Raw genomic sequence first — 15,456 nt, 5'->3', positions numbered from 1 at the left:
GAAGTGTGTCGAGAGGGTTTCCGCATGCGCCAGTAAGGGTGGTCACGCCGCACACCACCGGTTTGAACTCCGCCATAAGATGCTTCGCATCTAAAAAAACGCTTCTGACGACGTTGCAAAAAGAAGCCGCTCTACCACTTTAACGTGTATAAAAGAAACCGCTCAGCCACTTTAGCTTGTACAAACCGGTCTACAGGCTTCGAAGCGCTTTGGAATGCTTGTGAAGTATCGCGAGGCTTAGCACTGCGACGGAGAACGCTTCGCTGTTTCATCAGCCTTCGCGACACTAAGTCAGTCAAGCTGGTTCCTCAGCTCGGCTGTACACTTATCTTTACGACGTTATGTCGGTTAAAGCCACGCGTAATTTTTTGGTGCCTTTTACATCATAAACAGTATTCAAACACGCAAACCTGTTCCCATTGACGCTATAACGCCTAATACACGATTACGTATGCCCCGACAAACGCACAGTGAGTAAAATACCAGTGGCGTAGACAGTTGCTTGTTGTGGTGGTGTCAAAAACCAACCCCCGCGCCGTGCGTAGGGGTTGGTTTGTGTCTATATACATTTTTATATAGACAAACACAAATATAGACACAAATTCTTTGGTTTGTGTCTATTAGAGCACACAAAATTTGATGTTCTATATAAACAGGAGTGAACCGTAAAAATGGGGGGGGGGGGGGGGGGGGGTAGTCGAACCCCTCCGACTTTTAAAAAATTGAGGCTATGCTCCTAGTAAACAGCGTAATGCCTGAAAATGTCAATGGCGTGCAGAATCTTCGATGACGTTAATCCCATGACGCGGAAAGCAATAGCTACAGAAAGCGGTAGCCTTTGTGTAGATATTTCGTGTCGGTGCAGTAGTCGTGACATTTACATGAAGCCTGGGCAAGAAACTCCGTATAGGATGAGACGACAACTTTGTCAGCTTGATCGAACACGTAGAAATAAATTCCAATCTTGCAGATTTTTTTTTGCTGACTGAATAATTTTCAGTTTTTATTCTTTTTTTTTTCATAGATGAAGACAGTGAAACGCAATCCCATCTCGAAGCTAAGGCGCTCTCAGCATCATGGTTGCCTGGTTTGGCTACCTTGCGCCAGTTTTAGGCCTGTTGCGGCAGAAAAAAAAAACGTCTTGGCTGCTTGGTTACTTTTTTGGCTACTTTCTTCTTCACTCGACTTGAACCAAATTATCAATATCCGGTGACGCCAGAGCCGTTGGCGTTCGAGTATGCGGCGTCGGAATATGGTGGCCAGGGCGTGTTTCCAGAACCGAAAGTTGAATTCGGCACTTGCATTACACGAAAGAAAAGGCTTTTGGATACACAGCTGGCAGACTGGGAGAACTGTTGCATGGCGCCTCATTTCGCAGACCCTATTGCCGAACGCGTGTGTAAGGTAATTGGAAGTGAGCAGGACAATTACGTCGAGGGTACTCTGTACTCACTGATAATTGTAAATCGGATATCCGACGAACTTCTTGAGTCATCCGTTATGTTCTGTGTCATCATTCGCGAAATGATTGCGAAGCTACTTTCTATGCTTCAATCCCAGAAACTGGTTTTAAGCACGTTCATACCGTACTCATTTTTTATTGTCAACGCAGGTGTTACTTTTAGTCCTTTTCAGGAAAGTTACCCAATACGTGTGAAAAGAGCGTCATTTTTGCAACAGCGCTGCAAACGTCTACTACCTGCACGGAATGAACGTTAAGTAAAACATCTATGCTTGAATCTCAGCGATTTTGATTTTCGAAGGTTTACATAGAGTACTCAATTAATTTTTCGCCAAAATGCTAGTGTATTCAGTCAATGAAATAAACAACGTCACACTTTTAACAGTGGGCTACTTTTTGCTAGTTTTACTACCCTTGGCTCAAGTTGGCAATTTTTTTTTTGGCTCGTTCTTTTTCTAGCTGTTTAGTGCATTTTTGACCTGGCAACCCTGCTCAGCATAGCCGCATTCTACAAGTTCATAGCAACAATCTTCAGCTATTGCAACATTAAAGAAGACCTCCAACGAGCTCATGAATTTGTTCGTGACCTTCTGCGTGTATTCGTTTAATGATGTTAAAGTGTGCCTATCAGAGAATGGGATGGCGTTTCGTACCGCAGAATGAATGCTCCATACACAAGACGGCATCCGCAAAAAAAGGAACGCGTCTGCTATCGTCAGCAAATGCCAATAAATTGTGATGACCGACGCATTAGCGTAGCTAGTCGCGGCCAATAGCAAACAGCGCTTACGCATAAAAATCTTCGGTAATTAAGGACAGGGATCTAAGTTCTCTTCTACACAGAGGCCACCTGCGGTAAGCTTTGTTTAGATGGCTATTTTATTGCCGTTCGTGCGGTCTACGTGGCCGTATTAATTATTCGCGGCAATCTCTATATGTCTTACCAAAACAACGAAGTGTGACTGCGCCGTATGTTCACATCTGATGCCGCACACAGAAGAAAGATACGTTGGACTTTCTGCTGTAACGTATTTGAGGTTCATTTAAATGTTCGATGTTGGCCGATCACCTGGTAATAGTGTCGAATGCGCAGATGACGTAGCAATAGGCGCTATAAAATCTAGTGTGTATGTACATGTAGGCATCTAGAAAAAACTCAGTGTCCTTTGTGCAATTGCCTAAGACAACTCGACGGCGAAAGTCGTCTCGTGTGTGTGTGTGTGTGTGTGTGTGTGTGTGTGTGTGTGTGTGTGTGTGTGTGTGTGTGTGTGTGTGTGTGTGTGTGTGTGTGTGTGTGTGTGTGTGTGTGTGTGTGTGTGTGTGTGTGTGTGTGTGTGTGTGTGTGTGTGTGTGTGTGTGTGTGTGTGTGTGTGTGTGTGTGTGTGTGAGCGAGAGAGAAAAGAAGCCTACTCAAACGAAGTTCCGTAAATATCGAGACACTGAAGGCGTATACCTTCACAGTTTTCTCTGTGTCTCACTTGTAGAGGTGCTTTACGCTTTGTATCCTTCTCCAAGTAGCTTCCTCTAGATTTGACAGGCTTTGGTGAGTTGATCGCTTGAAGGGAGGGCGTGAGAAAGAAATAATGGTTCATTTTTCGAAGAAGTGTTCCAAGTCATACCCGGTATCACATTGAAGTGGAAGGGCCGCCTAGTCCTGGAACCGTCCGTCAGACCGCCGTCTTAGCCAGTAGACATGAGTTGTCGCTGGCCTTGCAGTTCGCTTGAAGAAACATTTAGCGAAAACATCAGATGCGCGGATTTCAAAAGTCGTCGTCTTACAGCATCTACATCGCGGAAGCAATGAACAGGATGCGCGAGCCATCTAACATTGCCATGTTGTATTGCACAAAAGCCTTTTTTTTCTTTATCAAAGAAGGCAACCGAAGGAAAACTGATGCAATTTTCTTCCCACATACAGAACAGAAACCTCAACTTCTACTATTATATCTCATGTTGACTTGCCTTCTTTTTTTCCACACCATCTCCGTAGCATTCAGCACTGTGTCATAAACCAAAGAAGGTTTTTATGAAAAAATTCTTCCAATCTTAGGTGGCTCGCACATCAATAATTTTTCTTACGAGAGAAGAATACTTTTACATGACTTGATTTTGAAAATCTCAGCGTCGGATCTCTTCATTAGGTTCTCCTTCAAGCGAATCAACGCATACATAATGTCCTTGTGTCATCTTTGTTTCTGATTTGAGATGCCATAAGCGAACGATCCGACCAGAATGTCTTAACGATTTTTTGACATGCGCGTTAAATTTGACGGCTGGCTGTGTCACAGCGCTCGGTTTACATAAAGCGGAGAGATCAATTTATTCAAAAATTCGGCAGGTCCCACGCCTTGTGGGAATCGGTACCATGCGAAACAAGTCAGTGAGTAGTTCTATGCTGCATTTTTTGGCTTTAAGCCAAACGCTACGAGGTGGATCGACGTGTTCTCGTAATTGCAGTAGTTGTGTGCAAATCCTCTTACCCTCCCACGCGAATTTTGAACTACACTAAGTTAAGGAGATGATCACGAGAGCGCCCAGACGTAAGCGGATAGATAGATAGATAGATAGATTAGATAGATAGATAGATAGATAGATAGATAGATAGATAGATAGATAGATAGATAGATAGATAGATAGATAGATAGATAGATAGATAGATAGATAGATAGATAGATAGATAGATAGATAGATAGATAGATAGATAGATAGATAGATAGATAGATAGATAGATAGATAGATAGATAGATAGATAGATAGATAGATAGATAGATAGATAGATAGATAGATAGATAGATAGATAGATAGATAGAAACGCTAAACGTGCGAAACATTCGCTAATAAATGCTTCGCATTTAATACGCCTCTCCGACCAAGCAGAGGAATGTAGTAACACGATGTCGCAAATACATCCGCTTGCGACATAAGCGACAGTTACATTTTCGCTTCGATTTCATCGAAAACCAGTGTTATTCTAAGAGCAGGCACAGACTACCCACTTTTACATCGCTCTACTTCAGCAGCGCCTTATATCTTCGGAAGACAAAGCAGCACATGGGAGTTATGTCCCAGAAGAGCTACACTTCCTTTTTTTGCTCATTCTTTGCCCTTCGTTAACATATTGTGTCGTTTGCACTTAAGCGTGTGTTTCCTAATGCAAACACTGGCGTTTCCTGAGCCACCATCGCAAACCCTTACTCAGTAAATGGTAAATACGCAAAACAAGCCACAGTGAACGATGAGCAATGTTTCCTGAGAGTCCTAATGTAATATACGCTGCCATATTTTCGCAACGAATATGTCCCCCCGAAAAAACAACTCCTTCGCGTTTCGACAGCTGTCAGCAGCAGCCATAATTCTGTAAAGAAGGTCTGTCCACACTCGGCGATAAAATATGGATCTGCGTTTTTGTCAGACATTGTACAACGGCTTTCAGGCCACCTACGTATGTTTTTTCTCAGGCCGTTTTGTCCCTGGAGAGTTTATAGGTTTTTCCCATCAAGGAATGGGAAATTCGAGGAGCTTTAGCCGATATGCAGATAGCACCGCCGCGCTGACGACACAAAAATTTACACTTAAGCTCGAGTCTTCCATTTTTATTTTTATTTTTTTCAAAGTGCTTTCAGACCATCAAATAACACGAATGCCTGTTATCCCTGTGCTGTACAGGGAAGAAAAAGTTAGCGGCAAAACAACGGAACGAAAACAGCGCCTGCGCAGCGCGAGGTCAGTGTACACCGTTACGTAAGTCTTTTATTTAGACCTTTTTCTTTCCAATCCAGTCTTTGCATAAACCGGAAACTAAGAGTTTCCGGACGTGTTGAGCATGTCAAACTTCGTTCACAAGAAAGCATTAACGGACTCGGTACCCGGTCTTCTTGCACTCAAACTGTTGAAAACTAGGAGAGTGATTACCATAAATTTTCTTCGGTCGTTCGAAAAATCCGGAGGCTATTTAAATTGCGTAACCACTGTCTGCTTATGCGAAAGGGATTGAGGATATTTTGATTATTGTTTTTTTAAACGATGTTTTGAAAAAACTTGCTTTCGTTTAGTTATGCGCTTCTTTTTCTACTCTCCAACGTCATTAATACTGCGGTAGTAGCTGTTCTTCAATGTGCTATGCCTACGAGAGGCGAGCGGTACTTCCCGGAGTCTCAGTTTTCTACGCTGTTTATGCATGCACCAACAAACGCACTCTTTCAAGCGGCCTTTCTACAATGAATATACATATGAAAAGGTAAGACACGCGATCGTGTTCACACATTGCGCCGTCATTAGTTTCATTTCCAAAGATAGCGCATTTTCCTATGAGGTACTTTTCCTGAAAAGCAAAAATACGTTTCATAAAAGCAGTTCATCTTAATAAGAAAAGCAGTAATTTGGATAAAGTGTTGCCGAATGTCTTCGACCACTCACGTGGTTTGAGTACTTTGTTGTCAGAATAAAAACACATTGGAACGGGATGGCCATCAAGAAGAGATGCTGAGCTTTCTCATGGTACATTCTATATGATAGAAATTGATACAGTACTCAAGAGCACTATTTCATTCGGTGTTGAAAACATATAGAGATATTTCGCAGTCGTCAGTGTCGTTCCTTACTGCATAAAAATGCTCGAAGCGTGGCCGCGCCCCGTCTCTCTTCTCTTTTTCTGAGAGAACTTAGCTCTCAATGCTTTGTGACATGTTTTTATCATTACAGAAACTTGATCAAGTCTCTATGAACAGTAGTTTATGCGCATTTTTATTCTTTCTGTGTTCGTATAACCTGTTCGTCAGTATAGTGTGCGTGCAGTCTTACAATCTTTGTTTCTGTTATTGCAATAGCAAATATATGGACACTGCAGGGGCAGTTTCGCCGTCGCCGTGAGGTTCCGTGTTAAGTCTAATCCGATGACATCGCCCCGCGTGTCTTATGTTCCATGAACGAGTGAATGCGTGCGAGAGTAAAGTGCCGAGGAAATCAACGCGCAAGCCGTCTTTCGTCACGTGGAAGTTCCACGGTAAGGTTCCGGGGGGGGGGGGGGGGGGTAGGAGGTGCTGCGTCGCTCCGGCAGTAACTGCGTATTTTGACCGGCCGAGCGTATATTTCTTGCCCCACGTGTTTATTGCTTTACTCGGATGTATTCAGGTTTCACCCACAAAAAGTGTTAGCAACGCTCGGCGCAGACCGCGTCGCAATGTTTGGGAAGCTTCGCGATCGTTTGATATCATTCTCTTAAGATTACGCGCAGGACGTGAACAGTGAAGTTTATTCGAGAGCTTACGCGAGCACCAGCGACAATGCCGGAAGTTTCGATGACTGTTGCTTAAAAGACGACGCGTTTCAGCAATGATCAGATTACTCGACGGCCAACGACTGTTCCCGCCGCTACCAGTGTACAGCGTGAATTGCTTGTACTTTAACTTTTCACTTCCTGGGCACAAGTTCGCCCGAATAAAGAGTTTCGTCTTTAACACGCCGACTGCTGCCTTCTTCAGCGTCACACGATCATGAGAGAATATTGATAGTGATCAGCAGACGGCTCATACATTCGTAGGTGTTGTGCTCTCTCGGAATGTTTACGTTGAAACCACGAAAAGCACGAGGGTCGCTTCGCTCGCTGCAGTGGCCGCGTTTACTTGCGTCAGCGTTTTGTCGACATACGCCAGATCGGATGCTACAGGCTGCGAGCCTTACTTCGTATGACATTCGTTGCTATAGCATTCATTGCCTTCGCCCTTGTAGTGAAACTGACTTCTTTTACTTGATCCATCGAAATGGTTTTGGTTGTGTTATCTTACGCATATGTTACATATTTCTGGCCTTGAAAGAGCGTTTTACAATTGTATTGCTTTTCTTCACCATTTATTCTTAGCGTAAAATTAAAGGACATTAAAGGATTCCGCTCCTTACTGTGAAACTTCCCGCTTCGCAGTTTATCGCGACAAAGGTAATTATATGACGACTTCTTTGGCATCGTCTTCTGTAAAAACTTGGTCGTGACAAGCTGGTTCTTTGTCACCTTCTGTCATTTTCTCTTTGACACCATTCAACCAAATACGCGCTTCATTCGGGGGCATTTCTCGGTAGACTCAGTACACTCAGTACAAGCAGAAGTTTGGCATGATGTGTTTATAAAGTATAGAAAGAAAGTGTTTTTCCCTAAGCTCAGCATATAATATGTGCCCAGCAGGGAATTTTGCAAGCATTACCTTTTTTTTTAAAGCTGAAAAGTCTTCTCAGATTACTCATATGCCGACCTATTTATTCGCTTATCAAGGTTTAAAATATTCTTTCATATATAACAATGTGATTTTCAGACATAAATATTTACGTTTAAGCTTGATAACACCCTCACGTAATATAGCATATTAAATATTTATTCAACAGCAATGGGATATTATTACTTCGTAGGCATTCCGTCGCTTCGGTGTCTTCGGCTTGCCGCCGTCGCTTTGCAGCCATTTGTTGGGCTAACTGTTGCCTTCTTCATTTTTAGTGAACCAGCGGTGAGTAGTGGGATTTACCCAATTTTTGTAGTACATGCCTGTTTATGGTGATGAGAGTTTTCTGGATCGACTCACAAGGAACGATTTGCTCAGCAACTTTGCTGTTAATAAAATAAGGCTACTTTTGTGTATCAAGCCGCCGAATAATTTACCGTACTTGTGACTTGATAATTAGTAAATCAAATATTGACAACTTAAAGAAATATCACGTTGCAGATATCTCCTCCACGGACATTTCAGCATTGTGCCATATTCGCTTGACACGATAGGGCAGAAACGACAAACAATACACTGCTGACGGGCGGAATGGCGCTCCACCGCACCTGAAAGCAAAAGCATTCGACACGGGAAACGCCACTCATGCTGCATTTCGGCCTCAATTGATTCACGAGCGGGGCCCTTTGTTTTCCGGCGCCGACAGTCTGTCGGCTCGCCGCCAGAGCCTCGAGACAAAACATTTCCAGATAAAACGCGTTATAAAGCGAATCAATAGCTCGCCGCTCATTCAAATCAGTCTATGTGCCCACCACTTTCGAGGTCCAAGTCGCGGCAGAAACTTTTCTCTTGGTGAACGAGCACTCTGTTTTTGTCTCATCTATGCATTAGTTGTAAGCAAACACTCTAGGAAGCGCGCACTGCCTTTCACAATGTTCTTGATTGCCCGGGTAGAAAGAAAGTCCTGTTCGAGTACTTTACCATTGACAGAGAAATAGCTGTCGTTCGGTCGGAATTCATGAATGGAGGTGGCCATGCAGGAAAGCGCGCCCTTTTTTTCATTGGCGACGAACTGATGTTTTGTAAATTAATGGAAAATCTTGTTGTTTCTTTACGTCATGTATGCACACTTTTTCTGCTTCCTTTTCTCATAGAACGCAGTGACGTCACGAAGCGCGCATTTTCGAATTATCTCTTAGCCGATCGCTGCCACCACATACGCTGTGAAACAGCGCTGCAATACACCCATCTAATCAAAATGCAATAATATGCATTCATGAACTCCTTTGTAAATCTTTCATTTTTCTACGAAATTGTTTGTTTCTTAATTTTTTTTTCTTGCTGCGTTTTTGACTTGTGAATTAAGTGTTTCTGGCCTACTTGAGCTTCACTCAATGTTGTGTGTTTGTCATTTTTTTTAAATCCTGAAATATTGCTTTGGTGAATTACTATGGAAATATTTTATATAACGCTTCTCTTTTATTCCCTCACTTATGCTTTGTGCACCACATTGTTGTTTTGTCGATAGCGCTCGTATGACATATTGTAATTGGCTAAAAAGGACGACGAATATGAGGGAAGAGAAGGCGGCGCATTTGTACTTTGCGAGCGGAGCACCATCCATTCGGCCGTGGAAGCTATTGCATACGCTTTGTAAACATATCCTCTCTTCTTTCAGTAACGATAAGTACATTCCGTGGTATTGAACGAAAGACGGGATTTTTTTTTCGAGGGTCTCGTTTCTTTGTTAGACACAGCGAAATGCATCCCTTTGGTTCTGTAGTATTGGTAATACATGTCCTGTTTTGTTGTATACAAGTCTGAAATTAATTCGCCGTAATCAGCAAGTCCAAGGTTAGACTGCAACTAAATCAGCAAAAAAAGAGAAAGAAATTGGTGACGCAATTAAGAGATGCAGTGCGTGGGACGTGAAGCTCCTTCAAAACGGACGCGCATACGTTTGTTCATGTTTGTGTACGCTTCTGTGCCTACGTCAGGGTTTGTACTCGAGTTACGCTTACGCTGTTATGCGCACTGCCAACAAAACCGACGCTACATAGAGCACAGCACACAACATATAACATGATGATGGTGATGGTGATCTGGTCGTCCGGAATTGTTCTACTGTGACTGCGTGGTGAAGTAGTTGTTCAAGTGGCTACGTACGATAGGGCAGCAGGCACAGCGAACGCCCCGCCCACTTTCCTGCTGTCTGTCCTCTCTCTTCCTATATGTGAGGAAACTGTTGTCATCACACGGCTGCGCTGGATGGAATGCTTCATCTAGCGCACATCGAGAGAATAACAGCCAACGAAGCATATGTCGCTTAAAATGGAGAACCGTGAATTCCCGCAATAAATGTAACCCCTGCGCCTTCTTGTTTCGACAAATAGATTATACACATGATGCGATAACTTGCGATAACTTAATACCCGAAAGTTATCTAACCAGTACCAACATCGCCAGGTTTGCAACAAATACTAATATTCCTTTACCTCAAATACAAACTAATTGCGGTAAGCAGAGTGTCCATCTCTCATCTATCGCTTTCTGGAACACAGTTGCTTTAGACATAGAAACACCTAAAATTCATCAATTTAAAAAAAACCCCTAGTGTTTAATCAATGTTCATCTCTAGAGGCCCAATTTCTAGGCATGAAAAATGCACGACTTAGGAGTCAAAAATAGGCAGGCAAAACAACGTTTTAGGCCTCCAACGTCGTAAATATAGGCACGATAAAGTTTTGCATCAATGCAAATAACTTCAAAACAAGGACTTGCGCGACCTGTATCTACAACAAGAAAGCAAGAAATGTTATTGTTTATGATGACACGAAGGCGCCAACAGCTGAACTATAGCCGTGCGATTGTCCTTTGTCCCGCACGGTTCACAGAACGCGGTCTCTCCTTTTATTCTGTAGCGTGAGTCAAGTGTCCACTGTCGAATCAACACACGCCCGGGTCCTCTTCTAATCGGTATGTCTGGAAAGGGCAGAGCCGGAGCAGATAGCTAGACTGCTAAAAGACCAGAATGGAGGCATACCTCTTATTGACCGAGTCGAATCGTGTAGGGACGATCTGTTCCCTGTGGGTGAACACCCTCACAAGTAAATTACAAACAAAACAAAAGCCGCGTGAGCACCGCATTTTTCTTTCTTCCTTTGCTCTCTTTGCGGTTTCGCATTCGTGAACCACTCGCGCCATATCAGCGCAGCGATGTACGCTGGCCGGCGCGTCCCATTTCATTGCTGCTAGCGGTTGTTTTCAAGAAGCTGGCTGAACTAGAGGACTAGGTTGAACCCCATAGAGTTTCGAACAGTCACTGTTGCCCGGTAACATGAATAACGGTCTCAAACTGCACTAGAAAACTGAGGCTAAATAGTGTTCATATAGGGCTCGATTTTGAAAACAGGCATTTATCGGCACTATAAAAACACAGTCAAAGCCCTTCTTAACCTCTATTGCATGCTCATATATCAAAGTGGGGGGGGGGGGGGGTGTAGAAGCGTAAAGAACAGAACAGGCATTTGTCTAAAATCCGTTCTGTATTCATCATCATTCCAGTGTCCTAACATTTATTCGAGTGTGATTAAATCTGCTTGCCTTGTAAAACAGTGAATTGCTGTTCTACGTCCGTCTCATGCATAGGATTTTTTTTCGGTTATGCACTTACTATATATAAATAACGTTTCTTATACTTTTATGTTGCTATGCATGCGTATTTCTAAAGCATGCTTTGTACTTCATATAATTTGCGCCGCCTGTTTATCAATATTTGACTTCCCTTTGCAACAACGTTTCCTATATGCTTAATATTTGCACACCTTCTATTCCGTGATCGTAGCAATAATGCTAAAAACTAGCTATTTATCTTTATTTATCTTTGTACTCAATGTGTATAAACTGCTGTAACCTACATTTTTTATGTTTAGTTTTTAAAAAGGTTCTATTGAAGTGTAACTTCGGGACCTCCTTCTGCATCGTGTAATCTTTTTTAGTCACCTCAATAAAATTCAGTCTCATTCTGTCTATGATGTGAGCAGAGTATCGGACACAACTGGGTAATTGTGTATCTGCTTTTGGGTACATAGTGCCCGTACACAATCTTCTACATGGTCGTAGGCTTCACCCTTCACCAATGCAGAGTTGCAGTTATGCTTCCTTCGTCTGCAGCTATGTGTGTACGTATTGCCACGGTATGAGCCATTTCACCGCATCAGCCAGAGAAGGGGAAAAAATGGAAGTGTGAAGGCCATGAGCGTAGTGGTCGAGAGTCACACACACCCTCACTATTATTACTCTCGATCACAGCAGTATCCATAAGCTGAACCTGTATATTAATAATGCTGCGCTGCATTAGGGGAAAGCATTGAGTCGTTGAATCACTACAGGCAAAGTAAATTTTTGCATCTTTCATTCAATCTTCCTCGTGTATATCCGCGTATAGCGCTTAGTCCAATAGCTTATAAAAGTAAGTTGTTAAAAAACTCGTGTATTCATATGCTCCCCCTGCCAAGCTTATGAATTCATGGAGGTCCCTTTTGAAACTTTTGTACTTCGATACACCAGCGAATCTAGTGCCGCATGATTAAATGAGCATGCGTGTGTCACACATGACGATACAATTAAAATGGACGGGAGGGGGGTGGAGAGAGACTATATAAGCTAAATGGAGCTAATTTCGCAATATGAGACATCGGATGTCCCTATAAAAGTTATAGGAACATATGTGCTTTTATACGGGATCTCCATACAGTGAAGTGAATGCAGGGCTTGCGGGATCTTTTTCCATTAAAGGCATGGGCAACTGACTTTGCGATTTTTCATTCATTTGTGCAGCAACGACCTACCCCGGAGAAGCGCAACCGCCAGCCGTATCAGCACCGTGGACGGCTGCGTGCCGTGACCCCGCATCCAGGCTGAGTGGGCTAGCGCTCGCCCTGTGCCTCGGAGCGCTTATAGGCGCCACGGCAGTGGGCAACGCGCTCGTCTGCCTCTCCGTATGCCTCGTACGCCGGCTGCGACACCCCTCCAACCACCTCCTCGTGTCCCTGGCCGCCTCCGACCTCTGCGTCGCCCTGCTGGTCATGCCTCCCGCCATGCACCTCGAGCTCACGGGTCACCGCTGGTACCTCGGTCCGACGGCCTGCGACGCGTGGGTGTCCGTGGACGTTGCCTCGTGCACAGCCTCCATCCTCAACCTATGTATGATCTCCGTGGACCGGTACCTGGCCATCACGCGTCCCCTGACCTACGGTGTCCGGCGTACGGCACGAAGAGCCTGGGCCTGCATCGGTGCTGTGTGGCTTCTCTCCGGTTTAATCAGCGTGCCGCCCCTACTCGTGCTCGGCAACGAGCACGGCACTCCAGAGATGCCCACCTGCCTCGTCTGCCAGCATCTGGCGTACCAGCTGTACGCCACGCTCGGCGCGTTTTACATACCACTAGTGGTCATGCTCTCCATGTACTGGCGAATCCACAGAGCCGCCAAGAAGGTCGTCGAGGCCGAGCACAGGGCGAGGCCGGGTCCACGGACCAGAAGCCTGAGGGTGGCCGTGAGGGAGCGAAAGGCTTCCATAACACTCGGAATCATACTGACAGCCTTCACGGCCTGCTGGCTCCCTTTCTTCGCCATTGCCCTGGTGCGTCCTTTGGGAGGCAAGCCCCTACCTGAGTGGGCACACAGCTTCGCCCTGTGGTTGGGCTACGCTAACTCGGCGCTGAATCCGGTCATTTACGTCACGTTCCACCACGACTTCAGACGTGCATTTCGGGACTTACTTTGCCTGCGATGCGATGGGCGGGACGGCGGCAGCAGCGCTGTTGAGATTGGAAGCACCAACGGAGAAGGAGGAAAGCTCCTCGGCATGAAGAATAAGATCGATCGCACCTGGACCTGACCGTGGTGGTCGTCGCCCACGGGTCTCCGTTCCTACAAAGGCGACGTGAGTGAGAAGCCTGAGAGAGAGATAGGGGAGGGGCAGCTCCTTAAAGAACAGCGCCCGCAAACTCAAACAACTTGCAGCTCGAGTGTGACGCCAGCGGACGTTCCTGTTCATTGAACTACACATCATGCTCCGGTAAATGGAACTGTTCGCCCACCAATCACAAGAAAAATCTCCTGTTTTGTGCGGCAGCAAGCCCAGAAAAAGAGTAGCGACGGCTTGCCACTCCCACTTGACATCATGTACGAAGACATCCATCTTGTGTGACAGTGCCCAACTCGTGACAATGAAATTAAGCAAATGATAACGGGGCAGCGCAAGAAGGCTGCTTATGCAGGCTCGCAGTCTGTCGTTCTAGCTTTCTTTTTAAGTAGCGACATGACCCACGCATTTGTGTAAGCCAAACAAATTTGTGCAAGACAGATTACACACAGCTCCATAATATAACCTGAAAACTATGCTGAATTTCTCATTTAGTAGCATTTTTATGCTAAACAGATAACATTTGGCTGGTTTCACTTGATCTTCGTAAAAACCATTTTTGCATAGCTTTATGCGATACATGTGAAATAGCATGATCACGTCGTGCCATAATGAGCTGCGAGAGTATTAAAAAAAACTTGAAAGGAAGCTATAAGTAGGCGTTTTTATGAAGAGTGTTCATGGAAAAAATCGACACTTCAAGTCGTTTCGCTTGCAAAACAGTTATGCCTCAATGTGTTTCTATTGGTGTAGCCAATAGAAACACATTGAGACAAATAGACGATGATTGCTCTTGATGTGACCAGAATTTGTCCAGCTCTAGCCTCCGTACCTTTGAACGAAAGCACATGTAGTGGTTACGTTAGCAATACGGCACATCCATGCACATATACGAAACACGGCGGAGGAAGGCTTAGCCGTAGGAGGATGACATTACGTGATCAGAGTCGATCAACATGAGAAGCCACAAGGTAGAGTCATCGTTTTATCAAGGAAGCTTCTCCTCATCAATCTTGATTAAGGATTGTCACACTGACAAATGTAACGTGTTTGTCCGCATTAGCGCAAGCACTCTGACAAGGCGTTGTTATCCTGACGAATGCGAGTTACCTTGTCGAAACATTGGCTGCTGCAGCAGGGATCTCTTCATAAAACACTATTAGTAATACGTATAGACAGACACACTTCAGGCTTACCCGAACAGTTATGGTGTCCCGTTTTCTTTCCACTAGCAGTGTAGTAACATTCTGCAATTGAAGCTACGAAATGCTTATTACCTAAGTTAAAGAGATGTCACGAGGATAAATGAAAGAAACAGACATTGATAAAAATTACCTTCGGAGACAATGACGCCGACAGGTAGAGAAAATAACATATTTCACGATAAGCAGAACATTGTAAGTTACTCGTACGGAGAACGGGAATCGTTTGTAAAAGAAAGTAGTACGTTATATTTTAATTCAGGAATAACTAGTTGTAGCAATATTATTCATCGAAAGGAGTTGTTTCACATGGCGATTCCCTCGAGTTTCTTCCAGTGCCACCGAAGCCACAGTAGAACTGAAAGAATGTTCTTATATTTGGATATCAGTCGTTATGTAAACACCCCCCCCCTCCAGGTTCAATAACAGACAACACGCAGTGGCCCCATCAAGAATTCTTCTTCTGGAGCTTCCTTTTTCTTCAGCCGAAATCAAGGATGCTAAACGGAGCGCAGGCCGTCATGTTACGTGATTTGGTACACTCAGGGTGTTCAGGAAGATTCCGTGCGAAGTTCTCTCTAACGCTCCCATAATGCATACCTATGTGCGGCAATTCCGTGCCATATTTCGGTCTGTAATAACGCCGCGTCATTTATGAA

General features: G+C 44.4%; 1 protein-coding gene across 1 annotated transcript in view; it reads left to right on the top strand.

Annotated features, from left to right (window-relative positions):
* The window catches only part of LOC119374523 (5-hydroxytryptamine receptor 1-like), a 183,551-nt gene extending 168,574 nt beyond the window's left edge, over positions 1-14,977 (top strand). Inside the window, exon 2 of the mRNA XM_037644658.2 lies at positions 12,508-14,977. Within this exon, the coding sequence (XP_037500586.1) occupies positions 12,756-13,568 (813 nt within the window). The 5' untranslated portion in view covers positions 12,508-12,755 and the 3' untranslated portion in view covers positions 13,569-14,977. The remainder of the gene's footprint in view (positions 1-12,507) is intronic.
* Positions 14,978-15,456: the final 479 nt, after the last annotated feature.

This window comes from Rhipicephalus sanguineus, chromosome 11 (genome assembly GCF_013339695.2).
Source record: "Rhipicephalus sanguineus isolate Rsan-2018 chromosome 11, BIME_Rsan_1.4, whole genome shotgun sequence".
NCBI lineage: Eukaryota > Metazoa > Arthropoda > Arachnida > Ixodida > Ixodidae > Rhipicephalus > Rhipicephalus sanguineus.
The sequence above is the reverse complement of the archived record's forward strand: the minus strand, read 5'-3'. Positions and strand labels throughout refer to the sequence as shown.